Source organism: Arachis stenosperma, chromosome 9, assembly GCF_014773155.1.
Source record: "Arachis stenosperma cultivar V10309 chromosome 9, arast.V10309.gnm1.PFL2, whole genome shotgun sequence".
Lineage (NCBI taxonomy): Eukaryota > Viridiplantae > Streptophyta > Magnoliopsida > Fabales > Fabaceae > Arachis > Arachis stenosperma.
Genome location: NC_080385.1, coordinates 153,396,647 through 153,418,930, shown reverse-complemented (window position 1 = coordinate 153,418,930; position 22,284 = coordinate 153,396,647). Strand labels below are relative to the sequence as shown.

Sequence of the window (22,284 nt, the reverse complement as noted above, 5' to 3'; positions counted from 1 at the left end):
GTGGAAGATAAATTCAGACTAATTATATTATATAATTTAATCAAAATATTATTATTACACTTAAATATTAGAATATACCTAAATCAATCGCTCTTCTTTAATATTATTATTTTAAGAAGTTATTAATTTAGGCACATACATTTAAGATCTGTTTAAAAAGTTTTAAAAATAACTTTAAGTTTTTAATTTATAAAAAGTAATAGTATTAATATTTAGTGTAATTTTTTAAATTAAATTGTAGCTTTCTAAAAAATTATTTAAGGATTTATAAAAAAGTTAAAAAAAAAATAAGTTCTCTCATAATATTATTATTTTTTATCACATTTTATAAAATAAATATTTTTAAAATTAAAAATTTAAACACAAAATAATTTATTTATAAACTACTTTTAATATAGTCATTTATTATTTAAATTATTTTTTTCAAAAAAAAATTTAATTAAATTATTTACCTAAACTGTTTAAATTGTTATTAATTCACTAACATTGTACCCAAATAATTCTATTACAATATTCACTATTAATTATATTTTTTATTTATTGATGTATAAAACTCCTTCAAAAAAGTGTATTGAATTATCACTCTACCACATTGTTGTATAAAGTTATTAAATTTATTTCTTTTCAAAATTCAACCTCTAATAACTATTACCATAACTGTAAGTTCAGTTAATCATTCATTCGAGTTAAAAATTATTTGTTCCAAGGATGCATTATATTCTTCTAACATAAATTGAGCAATCACTTCAAAATCCTCCACCAAAAACATTTATATTAGATGCTACTTGCAAACTCACATAATAAAAGTAATTCTACTTACAAAAAATACTAAAAATCAACAAATCTAATCAAAATTAGTTCTCTGAAAATTACAAAAAATAATACATGTTACTCTACAAATTGTCAAAGTTTTATAATTTTTAAAAATCATAAGTATCTATCCCGCTTCCATTTAGAATTGGGAACTAAAATTCTTGAAATAGCAACATCTCATGGTTTACTTTACCCTTAAAAATAGTGAATAAAACAAAATAGAAAATGAAGAGTCAGTGAATAGGGTCTATCATATGCATGCATATTAATAAGATTGTTGGCAATGTGGGCAGAAGAGAGAGAAGGGGGGGATTCTGCCGGCACCATATCCGCCGGTAATCCGCCGTCAGCAGGATACAGGCGGCCGGCGTGGCTTCGTCATAGGGAAAGGTGGGTCCCACAGTCCCCACTGACGACACTCACCAGTCAGCACAGATAGAGTCACACACAAATGTTTTCTTGTTCCTAAAAAGAAAGGAAGACAATTACCCACCAAAACAAACATATATAGCTTGAAAATGATCATTCATATTTGATACCCTCACTCCCTCACTTGTCCTTCTCATCCTCCTACTTTAATTAACCATGCACCACCCACCATTCCCTATTTCGATTATATTCAGGGTTTAACGTACCGAATCAAATTATATTTTAATCAAAATTTTCTGCTAAACTTAACCCTTATATTTGTTAAATATTAAATTCAATTTAGTTATAGGCATATATTAACAAAAAATTAGCGTAACTTAAAGAAATTAAAACTGGTCTCTCTATCTAGGCTTTGGTGAATGATTCAGTGGGATTTTAATCAAGCTCTCGACTTTTTCCAACATTTTGCTGCGACCTTGTTAATTGTTTTCTAAGGGTTCAAGTTCCTAGACAAGTTCGTTACAACCAACCAAACCTTGAGTTATAAATATGAAAATTCCAAACATTTCTACTAACAAAGTTTAATTTCTTTGTTCTTAGTAAGTTATTTTTTAAAAATCATTGTAATTTCTATTTTTTTTTCAAGAGTATATTAGCATTTGTTCAAGATTATCGAAGTTAATTAAATTTTTTTTGTTAAGATTACTTAAAATAAGTATTATTAAAATGTTTTTAATAAAATATACTATAAAAGTATTGTAAATTTTAGATTTTTTACTTTTAATAACAAATTTAAAAAATTCTCGAACTTTTTTAGTTTTCGGTTCCTCTAAAAACTCAACAATAATATAGTGTCATAATAATATTATTATATTGAAATTTATTTTTGAATTGATGTTTTTCTATTATTAATTATTCTTTCATTTCAACTAACTCTTATTTCATAATACACATTAATTCATTTCATTTGTTATCTAATTTTTAACTAAAATGATTTTAAATGTAATTATTTCAAAAATATTATCACAAAAAATCACAAGATAAAGGTTTTTTTTATTATACCATGGCAGAATAAAAATATATTAAAATAATACCGAAAAATTAATATCGATGATAAATATAATTTTAAAAGATGTGATCAATGAATAAATTATTAAAAACTTTAAAAAGATTAAATAAATAACTCAATATTAAATATGTATTTAAAAAATATTTTAAAAAAAGTATTATTAAAAATATGATATATTTTTAAAAATTTAGTAATTTTAAGTAAAATTTTCTCAAATTTTTTTTTATTGTGAATGACTAATTTTTTAAACAAATTAGAGTTCGAATTTTACTTTGATTTTTTTGTATGCATCTTCTAAATAGTTATTCAAAAGTTGTCACAAAAATTTAGGTCAAATATATAAATTGTTTGCTAAATACAAATTTTTTATTATTTATAAAAAATATAATATTTTATAATTATTTTTATTACATTTTTAAATTATTTAAAAAAAATTTATCATTCATATTTTTAAAGATTTTTTTTCTATCATATCAGATTTCATTTTAATAATTTATCTTTTTCTCTATTATGTCGGATGAGCTGTAAATATAAATTTAATTAAAAAAATACTCAACAGCGATTCGGATTTCGGACACAGCTGCTAGCGAATTTCATTTCATGGTGATAACTTAATAATAAAACTATGGCGTTTAATTTGCATGCAGCTTCCTGAGCTACTTTTAACAACAATGATATATTAATACGTAGCACAATAGTAAATTTTAGAATAACAACCGAAATAAATCCATTCATAATGCTCCTAATTTAGTTTACCATTAAGATTTAATAAGTAGAAATAATAAGTGCATTATTTGTGGATCCCATAAATGTGAATATATATTATATGGTTGAAACGGATAATAGTTAATTTTATGTAAAAGTTATAGTTGAGATTTGTTAAATATTTTGATATACATGAAGTTAAATTATCTGTGTAGTTAATTTCATAAAGTTATCTAAGAATTCTCATTCATCATTGTACCTGAATTTTTACGATGTTATACATGCGATGCATGTTGAAGAACAGCAAGGAAGTGTATGAACAAAATAATTGAGCGGCGTCGTATTATGCATGCGTATTTGGCGTATTGAGGGTCGACCGTAATATTGGAACATGGTCCATCTTTAAGAAGAAAAAGCCATGCTTTTAGTTCATCCTCTTTCAATGCACCAAAATAATTCAAATTTCCCTGTTCCTTGCCGTAAATGAATGCTAGCTAGTAGGAAATTAGATTTACTACTGTTTTCACTTGTACTATGTCCCACGAAACTAGTTTCTTTTTAATTAAAAAAAATGTTAGGGCCAGCGACATTTGTGATTGGTAACCATCAACTAGCCATCAATAATGATTTAATGGTGTGAGATTGGTGTGAAATTTCATCCAATGACTCACCTTTCTCTACTGGTTACATGCTGGCCAAAATGCAATAAAATTGTTGGCCTCCTAGACTTTTCCTAAAAAAAACTAACGTGTATTTTGACACATATTTTTTTTATAGGAAGAGTCTAGGAGACCAGCAATTTTATTAAATTCTGGTCAACATGCATGTAATCAGCAAATAAGAGTAAGTCATTGGATGAAATTTTACATTAATCTCACACTATTAAAAACTTCATTAATAACTATTTAATGACTATAAATCCCAAAAGTTGTTGGGCTTCTTTATTATAATAAGCAAAGAAAAATGATTATTTCCTCAAATACGCATGGAGGATAATAATGCCAAGAATATGCAGGTCCATTTCAAGCCAAGCACCCACAAAATGGGTTTGGCCTCCAATTCACTCCAGCCACCCACGAAATGGGCCAGAATTTCAATTCAAGGTCAGCGCCCATGAAATGGGCATCTCTAACTCAGCAACTGCGAATTAGGCCAATTTGCTGGTGGTACATGCGAATTGGATAACTCTGCCTGGCCAGACGCAAAAAGGAACCATAGCAGTTGTACTCCACACAAAATGGAGCCAGGAATTCGCTGTATAAAGGGGCGTGGAAGACAGTTTGAAAGCATGGTTGGAATTTTTTGGTGTCTCACCGAAACATTCATCTCAAGCAACTCTCTCCTATCTCTATGTGTTTCCTTTCTTTTTAAAATTTTGTAGATGCTATTTTGTTGTGTCTATGGCCACCGAAAATGTGTATGTTGTCGTATATCTTAATAGAGAAATTTCTGTTACATCTGAAGGTGTTACATTTGTTTGTGATGATCTACTGTGGATAATGATCCCGCCGCAGACATCTTTGGAGGAGCTAAAGAACGTGATCCTGATGAATACCGGTCTAATAGGAAAGAAGAAAATCACGAAGTTGACTTACAGAATGCCTATTGCAGTTGCCAACTCGTTTGCATATCAGAAAATGCACATTAAATCTGACCAACAAGTTTTGATGATGTTTTCTTATCATCGGAGTATTGAAAGTATCTACTCCTAACATTTCTTACCACTAATTTTCACTGCATGAAGAACACTTATTCCCCTACCCAACTGCCCTTTATATAAACACAGCAATGCATGATTTCCAAGCTTGCCACCCTATGCATCCAATGCATGCGTGTACGGGAACTGTTGCACTGGAAAATTGCAGTCTTGCCATTTCGTTGCTGCCGCCACTGAAGTGACCATCTCGTGGGCGCCACATAGGAGATGGTCCATTTCGCGTTCGCAGGTCACGAGTTGGTCCAACTCGTGGTCACCCAGCTTGAGATGCCCATTTCGCTGCCGCCACCATAGATTTTTGCCATTTTGTTTAGGCTAGACTTGACTTGGAGCTGTGTTAGATTCTCTGGCCCATTTTGTGGGTGGTTGGAGTGAATTTGAAGCCAAACCCATTTTGTGGATGCTTGGCTTGAAATGGACCTGCGTATTCTTGGCATTATTATCATCCATGCGTATTTGAGGAAATAATGATTTTTCTTTGCTTATTATAATAAAAAAGTCAAGTTATTGGCCCATAACATTTCTCTTTTTTATATATTGGTATAATATTGGTGTAATACTCAATTATTGGATTTTATGGTATTTTTTAAAATTGTGGGAACAGTACAATGACGTATTGTACTGTTCTCACAATTTTAAAAAATACCATAAAATCCAATAATTGAATATTACACCAAGATTTTTTTAATATACAAAAGAATAATCTTTTGAAAACATAAAATAAAATTATTAATAAAAAAGTTTTTATAGAAAAAAATATAAAATTGAGTTTTTAATTATTGTATATTTATTAAAATAAGTAAACTTAAAATTTTTATTAATAATAATTTTAATATATGTCATAAAAATATATGATAGCTAAATAAAAGAAATAAAGAATGCAAAACTAAATTACTATTCATCAATAAATGGTACTATATAAATAATGAAGGAATATAATATTTCTGACACACATTCTGGCTCACTCCTTATTTTCTTGAAGAAAGAGAGATATAACAAAAAAATTTGTTAAAATGAATATTTGTACCGATTTCTTAGCAGAACAAGAAAACAAATTCATTTTTTCACAGTTTACTGAAATTAAAAATAAACATGATTTTCGATGATATCACGAGAGAAAGTTATTATCACACTGAAGAGGAAGTTCTTTTTTACATTTTTAGTGATAATAATTTGAAGCGTCTTCATAAAATTAGTGACTTTAACCACCAGTGCGATACAATTTTTTTTAACTCTTTTTTTTTTTAAACTTCTAGAAATGAGTTAGTGGTAGAGACTATAAATTGCTTGTGTGTTCTTTTATATGGATGATGTTATATGATGAAATTATTTTAGTCACTAATTTTAACTAAATTGATCAAATAGTTTAAGGATTGATAAGTTGAAATTTTAGTTGAAAAAAAAGAGAAAAATAAGATGAAACACAAGGAAAAACAAATTAGTTAAACTTAGTTACAAAAATAAGTTATCACCTAAAATTTCTTATTTTATATATACAATTACCTTTTTTTTAAGTAAAAAGTTTAACACAATAAGGTGGAGCATAGAAACAAGAAAAATTAACTGACTATTCGAAACATAAATCACCCATAATTATTTTTGGCATAACCATCAACAACTAAATAGTTCACCACTATACAATTCATCGGATAACGTAAAAAACCTGCTAATGATGTTCACCATGTTTGAGCCTTGATTTCTGGAAATTTTCTCATTCTGCTCTAGCCAAATTGTCCAGATAACAACAAAGAAGTCAACCAACCACTTCTTCCTCGCATCCTTTCTTGTTGCGACATTCGTCCAACTTTCGAAGTGTTCCTTTAATGTACCTGGCATGGTCCATGTCATTCCAAGAGTGAACAGTCAAGCACACCACACCTATCAAGAAACCTCGCAACCAACAAATAGATGAAAAACAGACTCCACAGACTTACAACATAATACACACTAACTATCATTTTGGTTGAGCACACCTAATCTACACAGTCTTTTTTCGTGTTCACCCTCTCCACCAACACAAACCAAGAGAACAATGCAATCCTTGGAGGAACGAGACCCCTCCAAATAGCACTAGTGAAACTATAGCTTGTAATTTTCTCTGGAAGAATTGTCTCCTGCAACACTTGCACAAACGAGTTAGTCGAATAAATACCAGATGTCCAGATCTATCAAATTTTCAGATCACTCTATCCTCTCGCTCAGTTGTTAGCTTAACTGGCTGTAAGACCTCATGTAGTTGGTTTACGAGTTTCAACTCCCATTGAAATTGCTCTCTCCTCCATTAGAAACTCCAAATCCACTATAATCCATCCCAAAACCCGCATTCCCTTATAACAGATCCTTTAAGGTTTGAGACCGAAAAAAGCCTTGGAAACAACTCTTTTAAAAAACCATTAGGTAATAAGATATTCTCCCAAAATCGGATTGTTCTGTCATTTCCTACATCCATAGACAAGTCTTTGATCATTTTCTCTTTGACATTTGGCTCTCTAATTTATAGTTGACAAATATCTTTTCAAGAACCCTATACAATTACTAATATACATTAAAAGAATTATTAATTTGAAATCGATAATTCCTTTCTTAAGATAGATCATATAAATAAATATTGATGAATTATACGATAAAGATTTAAATTTATAAATTTTTTTTATGAAATGAAAGAGAAATTGAAAAATATAGAACTCACATTTTAAATAATTAAAAATAATTATAAAAAATATTTTTTTATATAATTTTAAACTGTATAACAGAATATTTCATAAATATTTGAGTAAATTTTATTGATTCAATGAATTGATTTGAGGGGCTTATTTAAGAAAAGTTACTGTACCATCCACTTGCGTATATTAATGTTACCATTTATACATTATTATGTCAAATAAATGTTTATTGTTCATAACCAAAAAAAGGAAGCATTTATAAGTCAATAATAATTTTAAGGGTTACTACAAATATATAGTAACGTGTTAAACACTCAAGGTTGCATAAATCAATGTTAATTAAGCACTAAAGCTTGTATAAATAAATGCTATTTAACGCTTTTAAGAAAAATATTTATAAAATAAAAAATATTTAATAATAAAAAAATTAATTAAAAACAATCAAAATTTATTTTATTTAATATTTAATATTTATTAATTATTAATAAATACTAAATAAAATAAATTTCAACTAATTTTGATTAATTTATTTTAATTACTAAATATATTTATGTAAAATATAGTACTAATTCTTAGAAAAGTACATGCATTGGATTTAGTTCGATTTCTTAATAATTTAACAACTCGAGTTTATAAGTTATAACTCTTTGATGATTGAATTGAATAGAATTTGAATTTGAATTTGAATAACTCATTGATTTGATCATGTATATATTATTTATTTCATAATTTTAATTTATTATATTATTACAAATATACGTGAATTTATAAGTAATAATTAACAAACAACTTAATGTATATATCTTAAGAGACTTAATTTATATTTAAATTAAAAGAGAGCATAAACTTTTTAGGCGAATACTATCATAAAAATTTTATTATTATTTTCATACGAAGATATTTCTTTTTTAATGCATCAAATTTAAGGTATAAAATTAGGCTTGACTATTTATACACGGAAATACAAGTCAACCTCAATTTTCATAAATTAGGATTGAACTTGCACAAATTCGATTCAATTTGGTGTATGTCACTACCATTTCCAAATTGGTAAACATTTCAATTTTGGAATATATTGGGATTTGTTTTAATCTATTATAGAAAGTACTGATACGATACGATACGGATACGCCGACACATTTTTTTTATAAAATATTGGATACGATACGTTTACGATACGTTGTGAATTAAAATTTAAATAAATATATTAAATTAATAAAATATCATATTGTAAATATAAGAGTAAATATAATTGTATAAAAAGGTCTTAAAATTATGCAATTATTAAAAAAATAAAAAATTTTAATCTACTCTTACCATCTCGCTAACAGAATATTTTAAAATTAGAAAGAAAAATTGGTTAATCGGGCCATAAAATCACAAAATCAATTAAAGATTTGCAGTTCAGGAGAAAGATCTGTCTAATGAACATCTGAATCAGGTCGAATTCGTGACCGCTCCACCAAAATTATGCACCGCAAAAAGACACGCCGCCGATACGCTCGTTTAAAATATCCACCGCGTGTCAGCGTCAGATTCGTGTCCGACATGGATACGCCGACACCACAAGAGAATACGTGCTTCATAGAATCTATTACCTTAATATGAGAGGTCTTTGTGCTAATGTATGTTTTTTAGAAAATTTTTTAACAAGAAAAAATAACCTAACACACTACACATGGGAAAGGGAAGAAAATAGCCGGTTATTTTTTTAAATATTGATAAAATTTTAGTATAATATAGTAATATACTGAATTTTATGATATTTTTAAAAATTTTGAGAGTGCATTGTCAATATGCAAGAAGTATTGGTTCGTCTCAAAATTTTAAAAAATACTATAAAATTCAATAACAGTGTGTTACACTATTTTTTTTATATCTAAAAAATTTAGTAAAAAATAACAACACATAAATAAAAATATATAGTAAACCAAAAAAATGAAGAGTTGAAGAAAAGAGTCAAAATAAGAAACAAGAAAGTAAAAAGATGGCACTATACTGTGGATGGAAAGCAAATAGTATTGGAAGATCAGTTATTTCACAGTTTCTGAAGAAAGCAAATAGTGTTGTTTCGTTCGCAGTTAGAAAAGCATATAAATAGTAAATAAAGTTCCCAAGATTACGTATCCTCACAGAGCTTTTGTTATGATATTGATGGTTTATTTTTAGCTTATAAAGGTCGCAGATGTGGTTGAAGAAGTGATTGATAATTGATTGTACCCAACATAGGACCCGTGAGCCCATATCCCTTTCTCGATTCCCCAGCATGCATATCATCACCCTCTTCCTATATTTTTATTTTATAAACAATGGTAACAATATTAATCATAGTGTGACGTGAAACTAGATATGATACTTTCGATGATGCCCACATATTAAACAATACATTAGGGGCCCATATAGCACACCATTATACAAACTACTTACTACTATTTTATCTATAGGTTAACACTGTATGTTGTGAGAACATTTATATGCAGATCTTAATCGCATTTTCTTAAGCACTATTTCCCATGCCAACCGTGTATATTTTGGGGTCATGTGCAACTAAGTAGATCCAAGTCAAACAAATTCCAACTTAGATAAAGTATAGGATAATTATATTCGGATACATGTCATAATATACTCACCAAAAATTACGTGCAGTAATATTATTAATATTTCAACATTTTATATCCAATAATTACTTTAAAATTTTAATACTCTCTTACACTTTGTTTGGATATTACCAAAAAAAAAAAAGAAAAAAAATAAAAATAAAAAATAAAAAAAAAGTTGAGTTATTTGTATGTTGTTTGGATGAATAGAAAATAGATAAAAAGAAAATAAAGAGAATTTTTTTTTGTTTAAATGGAAAGAAAAATAAAAAAAGAAAATCATAATAGTATAAAATTATATTAATACCCTTATCATAAAATAAAGTATAAATATTTTTATTTATTCATATTTATTATATTTTATAAATATTATAAAATATTATAATTTTATATATTTAATTTAAATTATTTATCTAATATATATATGTTTAAATATAAATTTTTATTATAATAATATATTAAAACTAAATTTATATTAATATTTGTCAATAATAATATAACTAAAGATAATATTAAAAATATAAAATTATAGTACTTTTCTTCTTATTTTCTTACTTGTGATGAAAAGAAATTTTTTTTAATGAGACCTACACAATTTTTTTTTTACTTTTTTTGCTAACGAAAAATATTATTTTCTATCCATTTTTTTCATTCATTTTCCATCAAACCAAATATAGTGTTAACATTTGGTTTTCATATATTGTTAATATAAAAGTTCACATCCAAGTATTGTTATCCCATTAAATTACTTTTGAGTTTTGAAACATTAATCACAAAGGTTGCATAAATCATGATATTCTGGTTAGTCGATAGTGTCTATTAATTTATAGTGAGTTTCTCAAAATGACTATTTATGTGTATATAATTTTTTCTTTTATGAAAATAGTTCATCAATATCTTATAGTAAAATTCAAAATTTCAATTATCTAAGATTGAAAGTTGCAACTCTTTTTTGTTTTTTTTTTTTTCTTTCTATAATTGATATAAATATTTGTTCATATTCGTATTATCTTGTAGGGTGGTCCTTTTATTTAATTTTACTTGGTTGGGCCCTGAAAGTCGGTGGCTTTTAACATAAAAGACCCATTACTTTTGGGTAATGCGAAGTTTCCACCATTCCCGTACTTAAGGGTAAAACCATCAAACCATTCGCCGTTGCCGGGGATCGAACCCGGGTCACCCGCGTGACAGGCGGGAATACTCACCACTATACTACAACGACTTCAGTGATCGTACGGTTATTATACAAATTATTTTATAAAATTAGAATAAGATGGTTTTGAAAGGACAAAAGTCATTATTAAGCTTTGAGAAGAAAGTTTGAGTTCTTCACATGCTCAATATACTATATGGCTATGTAGAGTTAGATGAATGACACTTTATCTTGCCGAAACCCCATCTCAAGAATATGATTTCCCAAAATCTGGAGGCTCTACATATTTTGTTGGAGAAGGTAGAGTGCATTTTGCCTTCATGAATAATTTTGTTGACCACTCCATGTTATGTGCTTTTTTGAGATTTACATTAGTCATAACTGAATTATGGGGCAATTCCACATTATTTTGAAGTTTCGTTTGATTTTTTTTATTTGTTAAAATGTTGATATATTAATGATTTTACTATTACACGTGTTAAGTATTTATCTCAATCTGTATTTGATCAGAGAACAGTGAAAATTTTATTTAATTTACACCCTCAGTCACAAGAAAACCAAAGTTTATATTTCAATATTAGATAGGTCCAAAATAGAAATGCAGAAGCACATTGTGACATTCAAGGAACAATTGACAACAAATCCATATCTAAACGTTACAGTTATCTCAGTCTTATGTTGTGGCTTCTTACGAACTGAAACCACCAAGGTTCACTACTTGAGAGGGAGTAATGGGATTCTTTTTTTTTTTTTTTTGTGGGGGGAGGAGGAGGGAAAACGACAGCAAGATTGATTGTTTCAAATTTCAGTCACAGCTTGTAAAGAAAATTGAATGAGACTGATAAAAACCCAATATTGTGGGTGGTTGGAGTCTTCATTGATCAGGGTCAGCATTATGCCATCCCTTTGTGCATGGAGGAATACTCATAAACTCATCAAATTCTTTCACGTGAATGTCACAGCACTTCCACTGCAAAAACAATGACACAAAAAAAAGTTAGTAGTGTTTTTTTAAGAAACTCATCACAACTACAAGCATTAGAAATTTAGAATATGGAATATTCAATACCCACCCCTCTCATCCGGTCGTGAAACACCGCGGGGCCAGGATGGTAGCTGCAAGCAGTCTCATGATTATCCTTCTCCTTGAAAGTTTGGCCGCACCCTTTATTTTTACACACTTGGGGCTCGTTTATATCGACTATCTTCTTAGGATCCTTTGGATCCTGAACACTTGAATTGGTCTCAGCGCAGGCATGTCCGGCAACACTTCCAGGGTTGTCTCCAACAGTATTTACAGGTTTGACTTGTGAACCTAAAACAGGAGAAAGACAAGTAAAATGTAGGATAGCAAACATGATAATAGGGATTGCTTAAGACACTGCCATGAGCAGAGAATTAGAGTACCATGATCTGAGCAAAAGAATCCCTGCCGACACCTAGAACAAGAGTCCTTTGCCGATGCATTGGTTGAAGGAGCTGCAGTTGGAGCAGCCACAGTAGCCTTCTTAACCGGTGCAATCACTTGCTTTTCGGATGTATGTTTTCCGGTCTTACATCTTGATTAATATGGGAAAAAAATTAATCAACAAATTCAGGGGATTTTTAATTTTTTTTTTTTAAAGGAAGTTATTATTTTCTCTTATTCCATTGATGTTGATAATAGCAAAACAATCTATTTCTTCACTAGCATGCTTGAAAACTTATCTGGAACTTCTGGTTTATTCTCATTCCAGAATGCAAGATATTATAATCCGGCGGACATAAATTTAACACAAAAAGCATATCAAATACATGTAATTTCATAAAGGAAATCAACACATGAAGAAGTGGCAAACGAAGTCTATATTATCTATTGCAAAGAATCATCAAGCAACATTAGATCACCCAATAACATTATCATATTTTTACTCAAATATGGCAAACTCTTGTAAACTGACTAGTTGACTGCAGTTCAAATCTTTATATATTCAGACATAGTTGACTAGAGAAAAAGAGCAGAGACAATAACTCACCCTGGAATTTCCAAAAACAGGCTGAAATCATGACTTCTTTTCTTGCAACAGCTCCATTCTTTCATCCCATCATGAAAGATTGGCTGGAAAACAAAATGGAAGCATAATCAATTGCAGAACTGATAAATAGTTATTAAAAAAGCTAGAAAGTGCCATGAATAAATAACTTAAAAGGCGCTGACTTACTCCCTGAAGAAATGAAGTTTGCCCGTCAATAAGCGCAAGTCCCAAACATGCCAAATGGAAAGTGAATTGGTAAAATATCATAAAAAATAACTGTCATAATGATATCAACACATGATATTACAATGGATATAAAGTTTCACTTAGTTCATGGGTGAGTTATATTATCAAAGCTCATCAAACAATGATGTACACATAAAAAGGGAAGAAAAAAAATTGAGGGTCCAAAGACCAACACTTACATTTTTTCCCCAGGTTAAATAGTTGGACGTGGTATTGGTTTTATTTTAAATATACAAGACAAAACATAAATTTCGAATTCAAGCAAAATAATAGCAATGACCTCTATTCAAGTTTCTGACAGCTACAACAATCTTAGAACCACTTTTAAGACAATAGAAGAAGAGTTTTCTGCAAGAGCTGCATATTCTTCAATTCATATTGTTGACTATATACACATAATTGTCTATGCCAGTAGGTGTATATACTGCATATCAAGGCTAACTTTCATATGCAAGTGGCTACAGCAGCTTTCCTTTCATGGGCATAGGATCACCAAAGAAATCATAGAACCAAGCTACAAGATCATCAATAAAATTGAAAGATAGGATTTGCACCCATTATATCAAGGATGGAAAAACCTACCATAACTCTGGTTCTAAACACCTCCCGGGAAAATGATAATTGGAACTTCGGAAGTTCGGAAATCTCCTAAATTCTTGGCCCAACAATATGCACTAAATGAATCGAAAACCTGGACATTTTATCTTTTCCAATAAAAACTTCCTATATTGTAAACCTTAATTGCCAAAGCCCCTTTACATTTGAGCTTTTGAATGAAAGAACTAGAAGACACAGTATGAAAGGGAGCAGCTTTTACAACATTTATGATCCCGTGGATCCTGGGACAAATTACTAACAGTGTTCATAATTCAATGCCCGGAAAAAAGGACACTCAACTCCTCAAGCTTAACTAACACATTACAAGAGCCTCCAAATGTTATCCACAGTTTCAACAAACCAAAACCATCAATCTACACACAGTAGCAACAGATTGAAACATAACAAGTGGGTGAAGAGTGCAAAGAGCTACCCAAATTTGGAAGGCATTGCATACAAAAGAAAGTTAAGGATTGAAGTCAAAAGGGTCAATGGGAAAAGGGGGAACATGAATAATAAAGTGATAAAGGATGAAACTTGATCATGTAATTGAGAGAGAGAGAGAGAGAGAGAGAGAGAGAGAGAGAGAACAGACAGAATCATGATATCGACAGGAACCGTCGGGATTATCGTCGTCGGAGAAGATGGCATCACAACCAATCCTCTGGCAGCGAACTTTGCCGGTCTGCGCCATCCCTCAAACACTCAAAAGCTAAAGCACTCACAAATCTGTGTTGGTATCTATCAAAAGAATTTCGAGAACTCTCACTTTCAGCTTCAGGAATGAAGTGGAATCCGACACAAACAATATCCTTTTTCACTTTTCAATTTTCAACTAGAAGTAGCATTACCTAATCTAGTATTTTCAATTTTTTTTTTTTAAACACAGTCTAGTTAAATCTCAAACGGGTTGGGCCTCTTTTTTTTTTCTTTAATGGCTAGAGGGAGGACAAAGAGAAGGGAATCTTACAACTTCCAGTTTGGACAATTTGGACCTTAGGCCCGTTAATATACAAAAACCAAAAAAAAAACTTTTAATCAAAATTCTTAAACATATAATTTTCGGGACAATTCTCTTATCCAGAGGGACGATGCTCTCAACAGGAGAGAAACCATAGAACCCTGGGTTCTATTTCATTTGAAACTCAGTTTATAAGTGTTTGAATCCTTCCTAGCTCGTTCGCAAAATCATCATCCACACCTCCTTCCACCCCCATTCATCTAGGTTACTAGCACTTCCTACACCACCTGAAACAAACACAGTTAAACATAAAATTAACTCTACTCAGCACATTTACCAAAATGCATATCAACTCATACAATGTCAGATAGTTACCAAAATACTAAACGGTTTGTCTACAATTCCCTTTCTCTACCCCTCTAAGCTTCCTATTTTTTCGGACCTGTTGACCAAAGTTAAGCCTTCATTTGCTTCACCATTCTCTCTAAATCATCAACCCCAGCTCCATATAGTCTCTCCACTCTTCTCCATCCTACACTCAAACATGACTAGACCAATCATGGGTACAGAACCTATAGAAGGAACCACCATTACCCTCAATTTCCATCCAAGCTCAGGCTTCAAAGCAATAGTTTCAACTTAATTGAAAAAATCATCACAAACAGAGAGCTAAAGTATAAGGCCATCAAGAATTCAATCCTAGGAATATAGGGCAACCCAAAGGATGTTACCATCTCAGAAGTTGGAAGGAACAAGGTCCTCATAAGCTTCAAAGACAGTCGCATAGGAAATAGATTCCTGAGGAATGGTCCGTTGAATGTCAAGGGACATCTGATGAACCTTCAAACGTGGTTGTATGGGGAATCTATCCTGGACGTCAGCCACGACTTTATGGAATTCTAGATACAGGTGCATGGGCTGCCTGTAGAAAAACTAAATGCTGAAACTGCCAGAACCATTGGAGATATGATTGGAATAATAGGAGAAATGGAAGACCCCATAAAAGAAGGCACCCTACAAAGGAACTTCCTAAGATTCAGAGCAGTCATCAATATTAAACATTCTTTTCAGATAAGTTTCTGGTGGAATAGAGGAAACAAGCCCAAATCTTGGATAAACTTCCAGTATGAAAGACTACAGGGCAACTACTACTTCAAGTGTGGAATCATAGGCCATGAGAAGAGAAACTATGACAAACCTCAAGCCATGGCATGTTGGGATCCTACTAAACCAAAGTATGCTGTAGGGCTGGGAACAGAAAGGGCAAGGCCGCTGCACTCGCCAAGGGAGGAAGAAGCATGAGAGCAACAAATAAGGGAGAACAAAGGAGCGCATGGAGATCAAATGCTGGAGGATGAAGGTGTCAATAGCAAAAGCACTGAAAACAAACCTAAGAACCAATGGGTAAAAAGAGTAGAAGAAATAGAGGTCACTTCTGGAGAGATCAAAACAAAAGAGACAGATGGAAAAGGCGGCGAAAAGATGGAGGAGCAGAGAGGAGCTATCCCACTGTCACAAGAAAATCGGCCAGAAGATAGAGACATACACCTCCTGAATCTCCTCGGAACAGCAGTTCACAACTTACAAGGAATAAAAGGTAAAAGTTTGATGGGAGGAGAGGAAGCTTCAAGAATGGATAAGTGGACAGGTCTGGAAGGTATCTCCCAAGAGGAAATTAGAATCCAGGCTGGGCCATCAAACTGGATGAGGCCCAACTCATCACAAGACCAAGATAAGAGAAGCAAAGAAATGATGGAAGGAAAATCAAACAATAATGGCCCAAGTAAACCTCAATACTCAATAAACTTATTGCAACCGGGGCAGGATCCCATATGGGCCCAACGAGGAGGAGTCTGTCAATATGTTCATCCACCCAACCCTCACTCAGGCCCGTGGAAACAGGAAAAGAGAAAAGAAGGCAGGCAGAACGAAGAGGCCAAGGAAGGGGACAAGAACAACGTCAACCTTAGATGGGCTTCAAGAGAAGAAGTTGAAAAGTGGAAAAAAGAAATGAGCCTGGAGAAAAAGTAAGCATACAAAAATCAGGATGGAGTTACCTACTATGTTGAACTGGCACCAGATGATGAGATGGCTGAATCTAAAGCAAGCAACCAGGTTAACAAGGACATGAAGATATGGGAAGAAATACTCAGCATAGGTATATAGTACAACTTGAAGATCAAGAGGAAAAGAGAGAATTCAGAAATCAAAGCACTGACCAACCCCAACTGGGAAGATGACCAAGAGTCAAGGAACAGCAAACGGAAGAAAGGCGTGGTACAGCAAGGAAACAACATAAATTTGGATGAACAAGAATCAATTGACAAGGCTGAGGAGGCAGGCCCACACATGCCCCCACCCCAACCATGATTATCCTAAGTTGGAACTGTCACAGAATGGCGGCGACTGCGACAGTGTCCGAATTAAAAAATATGTGCAAGAAGCACAAGCCGGTCATTGTCTACTTGATGGAAACTAGATGTAAGGAAAAGAATGTAAAGAAGTATGCTAGGAAACTTCAGTTTAGGAGTAGTTTTTGTGTTGAACCCCGGGAATTGTCTGGGGGGTCTTTGCCTTCTATGGAATGAAAAAGTTAGTATTTCAGTTTATTCTTGGTGTCAAAATTACATCATTGCAGACATAAAGAGCAATAACAATCCGAACTGGAAGTGTTGCTTTACATACGACAATCCAATTTTCAAACAGAGAAGGAGAACATAGCAACCTATTATTGAGTCCAAGGACATGATGGATGAACCAAGTTGCTTCATAGGTGATTTCAATGACATTCTTCAACAAGAATAGAAGATCAGGAAGCACCCCAAACCACATATACAAATAGAAGAATTCAGGAACCTAGTGCACAAGAAGAACCTTATGGACCTAGAACTCAAAGGCAGTAAATTTACATGGTTTAGTAACCCAAGAGACGGTTTTGTGACAAGAGAAAGATTAGACAGAACTCTAGTAAACTGGAAGTGGAGACAGATCTTCAACCACACCAAATTGATAGCTCTACCTGCAATATCTTCAGACCATTGCCCATTATTTCTCAACATAGAACTGAATCAGAAGGTACCAAGGCAGTTCAGATACGAGGCCTACTGGGACGATAAGGAGGAGTGCAAGGAAGCCATTAGAAAGGGGTGGACATCTAAGGCACAAGGTGGAGACTGGAACAAATTTATGGAAAGAACCAGCAACTGCATCAAAAATCTCCAAGAGTGGAACAGGAGGAGTTTCAAAAGAGCCGATGAGGAGATTACTAGATGTCAACGTAAAATTCAAAATCTCCAAAACTCTCATCACAACCCAAGGCAGCAGCAGCAAATTGAGAATGCTAAACAAATAATTAGAGAACTATGGAGACAAGAAGAAAAATATTGGGATCAAAGGGCTAGAATGAAATGGCTCAAATGGGGAGACTGAAACACGGGCTTCTTCCACGCTTCAACCATCCAGAGGAGAGATAGGAACAGCATTGACAGGCTGAGGGATGCAAAAGGGAGATGGATACAAAATCAGGAGGAAATCTTGCGGCTCATAGAAGACTACTACTCTAAGCTTTTTACTTCCAGCGGGCAACCTAATCTAGCGGAATATATAAAAGAGGTCCCTAGTAGAGTCACTGAAGAAATGAATGCAGATCTACAAAAAGAAGTCACAGAGGATAAGATCAAATAGGCAGTGTTCAACATGGATAGTACCAGAGCTCCAGGGCCAGATGGATTAAACGGACTTTTTTTTATCAAAATCACTGGAGCACCATAAGCAAAGATGTATGTGCTGTGGTTAAAAATTTCTTTGAAAGAGGCTCCATACCAAGACAAATCAATGAAACACAAGTTGTTCTCATCCCAAAGATTAAGCAAGCAAAAGCCTTGAATCAGTTGAGGCCCATAAGTTGTTGCAACTACATCTACAAAATAATATCTAAGGTGATAGTGGCTAGATTGCAGGGAATCATAGACAAGATCGTTTTACCAACTCAAAGCGCACTCATCAGTGGAAGACTCATTCAGAACAACATAGTCATAGTCCAAGAAGCTATTCACAGAATAACAAGTAAAGGGAAAGAAGTCACAAAGGACTTAGCCATCAAGTTCGACATGAATAAAGCTTACGATAAGATGGAGTGGAAGTTCATAGAAGAAGCGCTAAAGGCGTTCGGGTTCCATCAAGAATGGGTGAAGCTCATAATGGAGTGCATCGGAAGCGTGACATATAAGTTTAAGATCAATGAAGCTCTAACCAAAGAGATTATCCCACAAAGAGGATTAAGACATGGAGACCCCCTTTCTCCTTATCTTTCTATTATAGCTTCGGAGGTTTTTACCATTTTAATGGACAATGGCTTAAACAAAAAATTATTACAGGAGTTAAGCTAGCACCTAAAGCACCAATTATCACTCACTTACTGTTTGCTGATGATTGCATCATATTTTCAGGGACAGTAGAGGAGGAAATCTATCAACTAGTACAGATCCTGAACCAATATACCTCGACCTTTGGACAAGTGATCAATTTAGAAAAATCAGGAATAATTTTTGGTAACCAATTTCCGATCCAAACCAGAGTCAACATAGAAGACATTCTCAACATCCCAGCTTGGGACAACCCAGGGAGATATCTGAGACTCCCGGCTCATTGGAGAAGGGCGAAAGGCAAGGCTCTAGAGTGGATCATGAAAAAAGTGGAAGGAAAAATAGAAGGATGGAAAGAAAGCTTGTTAAATCAAGCTGGGAAGGAGGTTCTCATAAAAGCAGTCATACAAGCAATTCCAACATACGCCATGAGTATTCTAAGGTTCCCCAAATCCTTTTGCAATAAACTAAATGCCAAAATCACAATTTTTTGGTGGAGGAGTCAAGGAAAAGAAAGAGGGATCCATTGGAAGGCTTGGCTGAAGCTATGCAAGAGTAAGAAAGAAGGAGGACTGGATTTTAAAGAGTTTTACCACCAGAGTGATCAGGCATAGTTGTCAGAACCGGACCGGACTGGCCGGTTCGATCGAAAAACCGTTAAACTGGATCCTATGCCGGTTCGGTCCGGTATTTGGACCGTATAAGGTAGAGAATCGGAACGAACCGGTCAAACCCGGTGTGAACCGGTGAAAACCGGTCAAATTCAATGAAAATCGGACCGGTCCGGGCCGCTCGGTCAACATTGAAGAAAAATCTATAATGGTCCAACAATCTGCAATTCCACCGTGCTCTAAACCCTCCAGCGCTGCCAAGTGTCAAATTTGTGATGATTTTTGGAAAATTTTCCAAAATGGTCTCAATGGGTTCGAACCCTTTTCTCCAAGATAAAACATGCATGCTTCTACCACCAAGCTGAAATGATTTTCGTTAATTAATATACAAATTATAATACATATAGCATATTTTCTTTTCACTTATATTCAATTTATTTTAATTTCAAAGTCACTCATTTTTAAATCAATTACATTTTATTTAACTATAAATTTTATTAAATATATATAAATTAAAAAGATAAACAAAAAATTTAATTAATCACAATTTATTTTTTCTTCATAATTATATGATATCAATTAATATTAATTTTTTAATATATTATTTTATTTTTTGTCTTCATATAAGGTTGATAGTTGAAAATTATTAGATGATATTTAATTAAACTAGTCAAATAATTAAATTTTATATAATTATTTAATTATACCGAGTTAACCGGTTCGACCAGTAACCCACTGGTTGAACCAGTGACCCAGTAACCTCACCGGTTTGATCACCGGTTCAGTTTTGACAACTCAGTGATCAGGAACCCAGAAGCTAAATGGGTACAAGTGCTCAAGGCCCTATATTTTCTAGATTATGATTTTTTGGAAGCGTCAAAGCATCAAAATGGCACATGGATATGGAACAGCTTACTACAAGAGAGGGAGCTTATAAAATGTAAAGGAAATTGGAGCATAGGCAAAAGAAGTGGAGTAAAGGTATGGGGAGATAACTGGATTCATGGATTCAACGAGCCACTCAATAGAGGAAGTATTGACAATCAAAGAATATAAGATTTACTAACATTCTCTAGAGATTGGGATAGAGCAAAAATCCAAAGGAGTTTTCCCCCCAGTTGTAGCAGAAAAAAATAGTCCAGACTCCAGTAAGTAGGATCTCCAAGGAGGACAGGTTATTGTGGCCTTTCAGGAAGGATGGAGACTTCACAACCAAAATAGGGTATTATGTGGCAAAGAAAGAAGAAGACGAAAGAAGTCGCAACAACAGCCCCTCATCAAGCGCAGCGTTCGAGGAACTATGGGAAGGGATTTGGAACATAAAGGCACTCTAAAAAATCAAAATGTTCCTGTGGAAGGCTGCTCACAATATCATCCTGGTAAGAGCTAATTTGAAAAAAAAGAGATTATTGACTAATAATGTTTGTCCGATCTGTTTACAAGAGGAAGAGACCGAAGAGCATACTCTCTTGCTCTGCGAATGGACTAGAGCAGTGTGGTTCGACTCACAATCACAATGTACACCAACAAACAAAAATGTCAGATCGGTGGGTGAATGGTTGCAACAAATGTACATGAAGTGTAAAAAAGCCAGCAGACCGGAAACAGACCAGAATTGGAGTAAAATAGGCATCACTATGTGGACAATTTGGAAGGCAAGGAACAACCACGTGTACAATAACATAGAGCCTAATCCAGAGTCTACCATCAATCATGTAAGAATAATAGAAAAAGAGTACAATAGTCTAATAAAAGAAAACAAATCCAAAGTCAGAGAGAACAACAAAGGGAGGCCAAAACCTGTCATTTGGAGACCCCCTCCTCATAGCTGGCTTAAGATAAACTCTGATGCTTCGTTTTCCTCTAGAACCAAGTCAGGGGCAACAGCTTCAGTGATCAGAGACCATACATGAAAAATTCTGGGGGAATCAGCAACAATGATTCAAGCAAACTCAAGCCTATCAGCAGAAGCACAAGCAATAAGGGAAGCTGTAATTCTAGTGGAAAATCTAAATATTCAAAATGCCATCATTGAAACAGATAGTCTGCAGCTTGTTCAGGCTCTCAAAATAGGGATCACAATTTGGGATATAGACCCAATCATTCAAGACATAATTGCTATTCAAAAAAGACTTCCAAATAGTGGTTTTACCTGGACCCCTAGGGAAGAAAACAAACTGGCCCATTCATTAGCAGCTCTGAAACTCAAGAATCAACTTCCTGCTATTTGGCCAACAAGTCCCCTGTCCCAAATTGCAGAAATTATCAGAAGGAAAAAAATCGGATTGCCTATCCGAAATTCTCACCAGCAAAGCTGAAGGCAGAGTTGGAGTAGTCAATAGAGCTCATATCGCAAGCATGGCTTGATCTATGTTATATATAAATAAATTATTTTATATATATA

The 22,284-nt window shown here is 33.0% G+C and overlaps 2 protein-coding genes and 1 non-coding gene across 3 annotated transcripts; 1 reads left to right on the top strand and 2 right to left on the bottom strand.

The window, feature by feature from the left end:
- Positions 1–11,083: 11,083 nt before the first annotated feature.
- Positions 11,084–11,155, bottom strand: TRNAD-GUC (transfer RNA aspartic acid (anticodon GUC)). Its single transcript has one exon. It is a non-coding gene; the product is annotated as a tRNA-Asp (tRNA).
- A 479-nt stretch (positions 11,156–11,634) lies between these two features.
- LOC130947987 (cysteine and histidine-rich domain-containing protein RAR1) lies at positions 11,635–13,306 on the bottom strand. The gene is made up of 5 exons (XM_057876698.1): positions 13,288–13,306; positions 13,102–13,184; positions 12,494–12,645; positions 12,160–12,401; positions 11,635–12,056 (listed from the first exon to the last, which is right to left on the bottom strand). The coding sequence occupies exons 2-5, from the start codon at positions 13,164–13,166 to the stop codon at positions 11,961–11,963; spliced, it is 555 nt and encodes a 184-aa protein (XP_057732681.1). The 5' UTR covers positions 13,167–13,184; positions 13,288–13,306; the 3' UTR covers positions 11,635–11,960.
- A 7,917-nt stretch (positions 13,307–21,223) lies between these two features.
- LOC130950151 (uncharacterized) lies at positions 21,224–21,793 on the top strand. Its single transcript, XM_057878691.1, has one exon. It carries the CDS (start codon positions 21,224–21,226, stop codon positions 21,791–21,793), a length of 570 nt encoding a protein of 189 aa, XP_057734674.1.
- The last annotated feature ends 491 nt before the right edge of the window (positions 21,794–22,284 follow it).

Coding starts and splice junctions, on each gene's coding strand:
- LOC130947987 (XM_057876698.1), bottom strand. CDS start 13,166: ATGAAAGAATGGAGCTGTTGCAAGAAAAGAAGTCATGATTTCAGCCTG. Junction 12,646..13,101: donor CTGTTTTTGGAAATTCCAGG/GTGAGTTATTGT, acceptor ATATTAATCAAG/ATGTAAGACCGGAAAACATA. Junction 12,402..12,493: donor ATTCTTTTGCTCAGATCATG/GTACTCTAATTC, acceptor CTCCTGTTTTAG/GTTCACAAGTCAAACCTGTA.
- LOC130950151 (XM_057878691.1), top strand. CDS start 21,224: ATGTTCCTGTGGAAGGCTGCTCACAATATCATCCTGGTAAGAGCTAAT.